Source organism: Simochromis diagramma, unplaced genomic scaffold, assembly GCF_900408965.1.
Source record: "Simochromis diagramma unplaced genomic scaffold, fSimDia1.1 OVJJ01000463.1, whole genome shotgun sequence".
Taxonomy (NCBI): Eukaryota; Metazoa; Chordata; class Actinopteri; order Cichliformes; family Cichlidae; genus Simochromis; species Simochromis diagramma.
The window spans coordinates 3,656,898-3,668,085 of record NW_024386941.1 but is presented as its reverse complement, the minus strand read 5'-3'; the positions used below and the strand labels follow the sequence as shown (position 1 = coordinate 3,668,085).

The window sequence follows — 11,188 nt, the reverse complement described above, 5'->3', positions numbered from 1 at the left end:
CAGCCAACTCTCAGGTTTGTCTTAAATGAAAGATGCATCACAAATATCCGAATTCAGCTAGATTAAAAAAAACCAATAATAGTGAGACTGACACTGTAATAGGCAGTAGTGCAAATTGCATTACGAAAAAATATTTACACCATAATTCTATGAAAAATATGTGTGGGACCATATGCCTGACAGGTGTGTGTGTGTGTGTGTGTGTGTGTGTGTGTGTGTGTGTGTGTGTGTGGAGGGGGGGGGGGGGGGTTGAGTGTAATACACACACACACACACACACACACACACACACACACACACACACACACACAAACAGTTATACATGTGCAATGCTCCTTAAACTCTCCCTTAAGGATGTCCAGTGCAAATACCGACATACAATGTCAGTCAATATTGAATTAATTTACCTGAATTTGAGGTTACCTAACCAAATGCAAAGCTAGATGTGGTAAACATTTTAACATGAAAGTCACTGACAGCTTTTCGTTATCTTGAGCATCCCGAAGGATTTAGTACGAGAACGTGCATCGTTTTCAAAGGGTCAGTGAATGCACCAGGAGCCTGTAGGAGCGATAGTAGCGGCGAGTCCAGCCCCTGGGTGGGGATTTGTGTGATTGATGGTCGCCTCCTGAGAGTGTTTTATGGACCCGCCCCCCTCCAGCCCTCCCTCGCTCGCTCGCTCTCTCTCTCCGAGGAGGAGGAATGTGGAAACGGGAGTTAAGTCAGACTGCACCGCACATTTGTGCGCTCGCACAGGAGTAAATAATTGATCATCCTTTCAGTTACATATATTGACGAGCACGAAGTGATTCATGAGCCAATTCTGCAGTCACTTTTTGGATTTACATTCCAGGACCGAACGCATTTCTTCTGCATTTTTCCCTCGTCTGAAGAAAAGTTTGCTTTAAGATCCAACACAGCTGGAGTCTGCAGATGGAAACAAGCTCTCAGTGCACATCGAGCGCACCTAATTTCGGAGGTCTCCCAACATGTAAGCTTTCCTCTGCTTTCCCCCTGTGTTTGCCCTGTTTTCATTCTTTTCATTCCGATAGTGTAGGCACTGCGATAATGTGTTCCTTAAGGTCACCCCTAGCAAAAAATCACTATGTTCTAGAAGTGGCGGCTCATGAAGACACTTGAACTATGTTTCCTGTACTAAGCATCCAAATTCTACTGATTGTGTGAGTATGGGTCATAGTCAGTTACGATATAATACTGTTTGTAGCTTAAGTTTAAAGTTTATTATAGGGATTAGCACTATTTTAAATATCAAACTAAATTTGAGTTATTCTGAGTTATCCCAGTTGTTCCAATTATAGGATGTACTAATTAGCATTCATATTTACTTTCTTATATATATATATATATATCTTCAATGGATTCCTATATGTAATAAACAGAGAAGCCCAAGAGTAATAAGTGAGATGGAGAATAAGCCAGCCTTTAGTTCATCAAACTTGGATTAATTATTGACTAAATGAATATGATCGTGACTGTTTTTCCTCTTAGATCTTAAATCTATTTAAATCACAATTCAGAAATATGTCATTTTAGTCTACTTTAGTCTATTCTACTAAGTTCCCAGTTTAGCTGAGGACTTTTAAAAACACATCTTACTAATTAACAATCATGCAAAAGACCTGATTAGAGAATAACTGCCTGATGATGTCATAATTGAAGGTCTTTATTCCCCTGATTTTTCTCCTGTCTGTGATTCTTTTCCTCTGCTTGTGTTAGTGATCCATTTATAAAGACCAGGGAACACATTTCTTGTTTTCAGGGTCACATGTCAAAGTCAGCAACTTGTTCACACAGATGATTTGTCTGGTCAGTGCTCAGTTTGGATGTTTCTCTTCCTCTTGACAGGAACCCGGAGTCACTGAGGAGGTGAAGGCTGCTAGTGTTAAATGCTCACTGCAAGACTTCCCACAACATAGCAACTGCTCATATAACTGCTGTTAGTTCAGTGTGAACCATTTGCAGACTGTTTACCATGGCGTCTAGTCTGACATGTACGGGTGTTATCTGGGCCCTGCTGTCCCTGCTGTGCGCTGCTGCTTCCTGTGTTGGCTTCTTCATGCCCTATTGGCTGCTGGGAATACAGATGGACAAGCCAGTGTCCTTTGGCACTTTCCGTCGCTGCTCCTACCCAGTGAGGGATGAAGAGAGCCAGACCACGGTGATGCTGGAGCAGTGTGGGAGGTACGCCTCCTTCCACGGCATCCCGAGTCTTGAATGGAGGATCTGTACTGTGGTGACAGGCGTGGGATGTGGCCTCCTCCTGCTGGTGGCGCTCACAGCTCTCATGGGCTGCTGCATCTCTGACCTCATCTCACGTACAATCGGTCGCGTGGCTGGCGGTATTCAGTTTGTTGGTGGTGAGTATTTATATGCGTGTGTGTTCGTCTGTGTGCTCGTACCTGCAGCCAACTCTGAGCCCAACTCTACAATGTGCTCACTGGGCTGTGACTGCTGGCATGCAACGCAGAAGCTCTGACTGCAGTTATGAAAAGTGAACAGATCGCTCATTTGTTACGGTTTGCTTTCTGTTGAAAGATGGTTTAAAGAGCCTCTGTAAACTCCTGAGATGTAGATGTTTATAGAGATTATGAAGGATGTAATGCCTTTAATTAACTTCTCGTCAGATTTGGCTCAAACCCATTTGCAGGCGCATCAGCGAGGAAACAAGGCAGTATAGAAATCTCAATACTTTTCTTGGCCAGCAAACCTGCATTCAGTCCAGTTAAGCTGTTACTTCCTCCGATACTCGTTGCATAGGAAATGAAAAACCATCCCCGATATCTTGGTCTTAATACTTACTTACATTTAATATAGTAAAAGTTACCCACTATCTACTCATTGCAGTTTGGAATTGAACTGATTTTTTGTAAAAATGTGTCAAAAAGTGGCAAAAACTGATATATTAACATCATCACATGAATTCTGAGTGCCTTTTGGCCATGTACAGCTTTGGTCCAATTAGAGGAGGTGTGTGAATATGCTGAATCAATTATATAATGAAAATGTGGATTTTAATATACTTTCCTTTATTTTACTATGATCAGTTGTTTTCCCCGTGCTTGTTTCTGTGGAGTCAACATTTGGTATCAATTTTATGTCTTCTTTTTGTAGTTTGACTTTTGAAATTATACCCACACTTTCTCTTCTGTGCCCCTAAAGTTTAAATGAAACCTCCGGCACTGTTTTTTGTAAAGACAGAGTCCCGTCCTCACTGCAACGTTGGCCCTGAAAACGTCCTGTTGTTGGCTGTTTGTTTGACTCCGCTAAGTGGACACTGTTTCGCACAGCACCAGTTTTGTTTGTTTGTGCTGTTGGTTTTGCACATGTGTACTCCCGGGACGTGAGGTCTGAGGGAAGTCTTCCACTGAAGCTGCAAGTTTCTCTGCCCTAGTTTAAGAAGCTGCGGCGTTCCAGTCCTCTCATTAGCTCAAAAACGTTTGCTCACATACTGTGGCTCACCACTCTGCTGTTTACAATCCCCACCACTTCACTTTGGCTTCAAAAAGTGATGTGACATAGAAGCAGGTTGCGGGCAGATTTGACAGAGCTGCCAGGTTTTTTCCTGAGGGATAAATCTACAGAGGGCCACCACAACATGCCATGTCCCAGTTCTAAAAAGCTTAGCTACTTAAGAACATCGGTATTAATGATGTATAATATGGAAGATGATTAAGGTGAAGGCTTGCTGCTTTATTAAGAAATGTGTACCTTTATACAAGGAAAGCTCCTTTTAAGTTCACAGCAGCCCCATACGTGGAGCCTTACAGCAAGCTGCTATTTCTGGTTATAGGATTAAAAATTCCCCGTCTGTCTTTCTTGCGATTTCTCTCTTTCATAGACTCACAAATCCAGACATGCATGAATTTAGACAGTGGGAGAGTGAAGCAAGGCAGCACGCAATACCACGAAGATCAGATCTTTTTTAACTCGAATGCTGGTGAGCCAAAGGGCAGAGATGTCTCAGAAGGGCTAATTGGAAGTGACACAACTGGGAAACTCAGTGGGCTGCACCATGTATTGTCTTTTATCGCTAACAAAGTGTTGAAATATCCAGGCAGGGAGGGGAAGTTGAGAGGGAGAGAGAGAGGACGGAAAATACCTGATGACTGAAACACCGAGCATTCACTTCTCATTAACTGAGAACCTGGCTGAGAAATAAAGATCTGCAGCAGAACAACTGCAGAAGGTGCCGAAAAGTGTGATCAAATATCAGTGATTAGCCAGAGCAAGGACAGTTTGTGAAGCAGCGAAATTGAACTAAGCCTAATGGTCCGCTCTCTGATACCGGTGCCATTCTGATTAATGAAGAGCATCTTGCCAGAGAGGCCAGGACCTCTGAGAAGGCACGAGTAAACCATCCACTTTGCATCTTCCTGTAATTCATCTCATTCTGATGAAACAGATTAGAGTTGAAAGGAATCAGTTTTTTTATCTCATTAGTTGGAGAGAAAGACTTTTGACAATGGCTGTTATTGTTTCTAGTGTTGTTGTTTACCTCATATAACAGCGTTTTATTCCCAGCTCACTACAGGCAAGGTTGTTCCAGAGCTTGTTAATTGCTAATGGCTGAGGCCCAGATTTCCTCTAGGAAACAGAGCTGGAGTCAAAGTATGAGAGCAGGAGACTGCTCTGGTTCATAAATCCTGTACTTGCACCAAACCACTGCGTTCACTGTAGCGTCTTGTCTTATACAGCGTTGGGGACTTAAACCGACTGTGGCCCAGACGACAGATTCAAACATTAAGATTCTTGACTCGGATTTTGTTGTTGGGGATTTTGTTCCCCCCCCGCAGAGCCTTGCCTTGTCTTTTTTGCATGCTTCAAGTGGAGCTAGACACAGCAGGAAGAAAGCTATTTTAAAGCTATGATTTAAACATCTTCTGTACCTTTTAAATGTTTTCTGTTTCCCCCATACTAAAATAAACTAACAATAAGTTGTGTTTTTATGTTTTTAATTAAATTTTGTTTGGATATTTTGTATTGTATCAATTCTTAATGACTAACAATCACAAGTCCTATGACTGGATAACTGCTCTGCCCAAGCATCAGTAAATATTGGATATAATTGATAATAGCCTGGAGCTTGTGGCTGCAACATTGACTTATTTTTTTTTAACAAAGTCACTCTGTATTTATATGTTGCCTTGCTTACTCTGTGTGCCATTCAAAGGCAATGCAGACTGTGCGCTGAAAAACTTCAAATATGTTTAAAATCTACTGATGTCTGAAAGCACACAATCCCTGCCTCGGGCTGCATCTCAGCCCAGATTGAAGTTGGAGGTTTCAGTCTCCGCCATGTGCTCTGAATTGGGTCCGATATCAGGATTTTGTCCAGATCTCAAAACCTTGTCTGAGACAGACTAAGTCAAGCAGTGTGTGTGACTGGCCTTAAGGGATTAATAACCTTGTGATATACCCAGATGCCAAACTGCACCATAGCTTAAAAGCCTAAAAACCATTTTACAAAATAGGCAGGAAAACAATGCTGAGATGCCAAAGTAGAGGAAAGCAACCTATTTTTAATCACACCTGATGAAAATACTTGGGGTTATACATTTGTTCAGAAATAACAAAGGCTTGATTAGTATTGTTGTTGCTTGTAAAAGAAGAAAATACAAAATGATCTTTCCTATCATTTCTTTGTTGCTCAGTAAAGGGGAATTTGAAGAAGTGTAATTATTTTAAAGGTATTAGTTCCGACATATTGTTAAGACCAAAGCATAGCAGTTTGTTGCAGTTCAAGTTAATAACTGGAACTGCATTTATATGACAGAAAACTATGTCATATCTTCATTTTAAGGCACTCAATCAAATAAAAAAGTCGTTGATAAAAAAACAAAAAGTGCTAAAGTGACAGTGGTAAAGCATTGTTCCAAAACATAACCTGCGATCTCTCGATATATTGCCTCGACCTGCAGAAAATGTCAGCTGGATTGAAGTCATTATAACTGCTGATAAAAATGTCAGCAGATATAGCAACTCAAGGCCAGTGGGTATAAGCTATATTTTATTGAGAGTGTGGGGAGCTGCTCTGTCCTAAAATTGAAGGTGAAACAACAAGACAAACAATATAATGCGTGACAGGTTCTGCTTGTCCTTTTTCAGGGACTTTCTCAGGGCAGTGTGTTTGGTGGAAATAGGGGACTTCATTTGTACTGCTACAGTTTCAGAGGGGGTGCAGACCTTTGAGGTGTACAGTCTCCTGGGATATAAAACAAGAAATAGCTCAGCGCAGCGTTTTCACTACTATAAGGGAAAGTTGTGGTCAGCAGGGAATCTATAAAGTCTCATTTTTTTATCTGTCATTGTTCCATGAAGAACTCTTCACAGTTTGAGGGAGAAAATCCAATGCTATCACTGTGGGATGGGCTAAAAGCATTTATTATTGATTAGAGACATTTAATGTCTATTACATTAAATGTTAGCCTGGGGTTCTGACAGCTCTTTGATGAAATTAGATCAGAAAAATGTGGCTTTTCAAATGCATCACTGTTCCCTCGCTGCCCTGTGAGGTCTTCCAGACTGAGATGATAAACTTGCAATTTTATGTGACATGTTTTATCCTTTGAGTGTTTGCAAAGCTTTATTTTTATTCTTTATGGGGTTTTTTTATTTCTTCAAAGCAGAACTGAAGAAAAGACTAAACCTTCAAATAGACTGAAAGTACAAACAGAATATAGCAAAAGTTGGTGAAACCTTATTAGTCCGGTTTGTTTTAGCAGAAGGACGCGCTTATGAGGGAAACCATGCGACACGTTGACTCTTGCCTCTGCAGTTTGCACAGACGTGTTGACCGTCCTGGTTGAATACTTCCCACACCAGCCTCCACTGAAGCTGCAGTTGATCTGTGATATCAAATAATTGGCCATGTTGCTTTTCAGGATAGCTTCTCCATTTCGTTTTCTGGTTGATTGGCTCTGTTTGAACCTCTGTGCCAGCGACTCTTTTTGGCCACACTGCTGTGGAATGTCGGTCAGTGAAGAATATGAAGCAGCACATCAAATGCACTCAACTCGATCTGTCTCACTCACTTTCTTGAGTAGCTCTGTCATTTCCACAGAAGTGACCCACCTGTCACATATAACATGTTAATACGGTATCCCGCTCGTGTGTTGGCGAGGCTGGATGACATTTACTACCATCTCTGTCTGCACTGCCTGTGTAGCTCAAAGGGTATATGGAGGGCATGGACATGAGTGATAAATTTAAAGACATGTAAATAAATTACAGATGGGCAGCCTTCATGGCTTTCATAATTTTGCCAAGGGCTATTTGGCACAGCCTTGTGTTGTCCTGTTTTGGAGCCATACCAGCACAGCCAGGAGCTTTGTCCTTGTGGCTGCTTTGTGAGTTCTTGCCAGCTGGATCCCACCCAGTCCCAGAATGCGTGCTTCCACTCCCCTCTCGCCACCAGCACTCATTTTCGAGAGGTTCAACAAAATGAAATCGCATCCATATGAGGGAGGCTTAGCACGAGGGGCTCGCATTTCCCGGGAAATATTCTGACTGGAACAGTGTCTCTTGACAGTCATGTGTAAATGGTGTCAGATCACAAGACATTTCCAGGGAGGGGGTTGGGCAATATTTAAATATTTCCTGACATGCACTGTTATCCTTTTTACTTCCAAAGCCTATCTGTATTCCTCCCTCCTCATAGGCCTGCCAGTCTGATTTGATGATGATGGACTGCAGTGTCTCATCTGTCATGTAAGCACTGGAAAAAATTAATGAGAAAGCATATGTTTAAGAGGAGGGAGCCAGGACTTTTCACTGTGGACAAGAGTCTAGTGTAATGATGTTTAGAACTGTGTCTTGCTCTTCACTGCTTATGTTTCAGGCCTCTAATGGTTATAAAGTGGAAGTCTCTACCTCTGGGTTGATTGATCACCTAAAGTAAAGACCACTCTTACACTGTAATACACTCATTTAGCCCGGCAGCTATTTTCACAGTGCACTGTTGCCTCAAAGCTCCACTAATACCAGCGTAAGAGTGTTTGGAGTCAAAGAGCAGTGAAATGTAGCATGTGAACTACAGGCAGTCTATTGTCTGGAGGGTTCAGGTCTGTCTTTTTCATTCACCCTCCACTCTCTGAACTTGTTTTCTGCCATTCAATTTGGGGGTACTTCAGTATTATTTCCAGTGCTCTCAGTCTTTAACTCTCTATATCACGCCTGTTTCACCTTTCCCCTATATCTGCTTTGTGTCCACCCATCTGTGTCCATCCCCTCTTTTTCTCCATCCCTTTCTCACGAGTGCCTCCTCCTACTCCTCACAGCGGCACTGTACATTGCTGTTGGCTACAAGCATGAAAAAAATGGATTGGGCCAGTAACCAGTGACCCGAATAGTGGACCTGGTCCAAGCTAGAAAGACAGAAAGAGTGAACAAATGTTAGAAAGAAAAGAGTGAGGCAAAAAAAAAAAAAAAGATAGAAAAGAGCGGAAAGCTCAGCATCAACAGGGATTTGGTTTTGTCAAACAGGAAGTCTGGGGAACTAAAGCACAGACAGAAGGGTTATTTCAGTCTATTCCTCTGTTAAGTCATTGTTTTCTCTGCTGTAGTTGCAGGCGTGCTTCATATCAGATTGTTTTTTGTCGCGGGGAACATAACTGTGTCTGCATTCGTGTCTGACTTTGAAGCAGCTGTAATAACAGACAACTAGCAGCTTGAGAGTGGAAGGGAATTGGTGATTTGGGGAAATGAATTTCCTAGCAATTAAACTATAAGTTGATTAAATGATTAGCTGAGTTGCAGAAAAAAAATCAACAACAATTTTGGTAATCAAGCAATTATCCATTGTTAATTTAGGAATTTAGCAAGTGAAACGTCAGAGATTATCCAGCCACTCACAGCTGTAGCTGTTCCTCACTGTTGCCTACACAAAACATTTCATTTGACCCTTGCCCGCATCAACATCAATATTTCCTAACCTTTTTCTGGCATTTTATAGACTGAGTAATTTATTAATCAACACTTAACTTAATCAGAGTGCAGTGTTCATCACAGTAGTTTAGTGTGTTAACAGCCAGAGCTGATGGAAATGCCATTAGTTACAGTATGTGGTTTTCTGGTATTGAACAAATTAGAGCTTTATCTTAATAATGACACTTGATGATGTTACCATCCATTATTCATCCTGGGCCAAAGTGGTGGATTGACCTACCAACACTGCCTTCCTCGAGTTGTGAAACTTTGCGTCTTTATTTCCTGTTTACACAGACTGTGTAATATTTGTTACTTGTTGTCCTAGACCATCAAAAGTTTATTTTCTGGGACCTTCTCCTCCGTTTTCAGAGAAAGGGCAAAGTACACAGAAAAGTAATTGTTAACACATCTCAGATCTTTGCCACTGACAACTAAAACAGTGAATGCTGTATGCATGAATGGGTGAATCAGTGCTTAAACAGATGCTTCACAGATGGTAGAGGCTCCGCTCCTCTGTATCACTGATGACACATTGTGGAGGGCATGCATGATGTCAGCGTCCAGGTCTTTGCTCACAGTGAGCAATACTGAAGTGGGAGGCACAAAAGTAAACTCTTTTAAACAGAAACACAAATAGCAGACAATGCAAAGAGAAAAACATCAACACATACCTGGATCACCACATGCTATGTCTAATTGGAGATGAAGAGGACGAAAAGCCCACATTTGACCCGTTAGACGCTTCCGAGGGAGACCGAGGCCATGAGTTGGCTGAATAAATGAATAAGTATAGATTGTATGGATTGGCTCTCAGCCCTATGGGATAAAATAGTTTGCTCTGTATTCATACCCTGTTTTACAGTCTCAGAGGCACCATGCCTTTAACACTACAGTTAATTATACCCTGTTCTTCCAAGTGAGAGGAATGTGAGGTCAGTGCTTCTTTTGTGCTTCGTAGGTCAAATAGCAGGCCGGTGAGAAAATAGAATATATGCTCAATGTATTGAGATGATTCTACAACTAAAAAGGCAGCTAGGAATACTGAGAAGCGTATTTTTGCTTAAGAAATATGACTAAATTGTGTGTTTTCCATCAAACTGGATCTGCATTAAATTTCAAATTTGCGTATTCAAAGAGCCAATGCGAAGATTCATTTCAGAGTGAGTAATTCCCTCCTTTGACTTGTAGATGTCTCATTTAATTTGACTTAGGGAACCCAAGCGTTTCCCATTTTTTTTTTATCACTGAAAGGCCAGAAATAGCATTAAGCGCTGCATGGCAAGCCGGAGCCGTCAGTTTGTGGAAGAGTGTAAGCACTGTCTCTGGGTGAATTAGATCAGGGTCAGTGTACAGCTCTGGGACAGACCCTGTACTTCAGTGGGTCACTCAAACACATGTGAAGACAGGTGAAGATGACATATAAGGCAGCTGAAGATCAGATCAGAGGAGGACAGAGGTCACCTGTGCACCATGTCACCTAATGACATGGTGACTGTAGTTGCACGTGTGAATTGGACACTTTTTTACATTTTTTAGCATGAAAGGTTGCTTTTTGTATGCTTTTATTTTCTGGTGGGTGCCTGTAGATAACTCTGCATGTGACTGAGTTTAGTAATGTCCTGTCTGCTGAGTCCTAGGCCTGCCTCTGCTGTCTGCCTTAAGCAATGGTGGGAATTTGGGGTAAATATATTCTGCCCACTAACCGTCCCCAGTACAATTTTAAGTTGAAGGGCTTTTATTAGTTACTTGTGCTGCACAAGAGAAAGTGTTAAAATTGCACTAATTTCACAGTTTTTTTTTATACTATCTGTGTTAAAATTCACATTTATCCAGGGATTTTTCCAATACACACTCTGCACAGAGTGTTTGTGTGTTTAGTGTTCGATATAAGTCAAATGTGCTGTGTAGGCTTTTCCTTTTCCTTTTCTTTTTTTTTTGAAGCAGGAAAAAAAATCACCAAAGGCACCTTGGTGTAGTAATAAGCAAAATGTCACTCCCATCATTATCATAAAATGACAACCATGTAATTGTGCCTCATGAAATTATGTCTCAGGGAAAAAGTGTGCATGCCTCAGTTTTTAAAAGGCTGACACAAGCTGAAGAATAATCTTCAATTTGTGGCCTGTGGCTGTACTTGTGTTGACTGCTGAGGTTTGAGTGTTTTGGTGGAAGTAGTTTTCCTTTACTTCCCAGACTCTCGTTCCAGCTGGTCAGCAGCAGTTGGGTGGGATTTTCCCATTAC

General features: G+C 41.5%; 1 protein-coding gene across 1 annotated transcript in view; it reads left to right on the top strand.

Annotated features, from left to right (window-relative positions):
- Positions 1 to 681: 681 nt before the first annotated feature.
- LOC120737043 (LHFPL tetraspan subfamily member 6 protein) overlaps positions 682 to 11,188 on the top strand; it is a 56,422-nt gene continuing 45,915 nt past the window's right edge. Inside the window, exons 1-2 of the mRNA XM_040037486.1 lie at positions 682 to 991; positions 1,867 to 2,378. Coding sequence (XP_039893420.1) covers positions 1,994 to 2,378 — 385 coding nt within the window. The 5' untranslated portion in view covers positions 682 to 991; positions 1,867 to 1,993. The remainder of the gene's footprint in view (positions 992 to 1,866; positions 2,379 to 11,188) is intronic.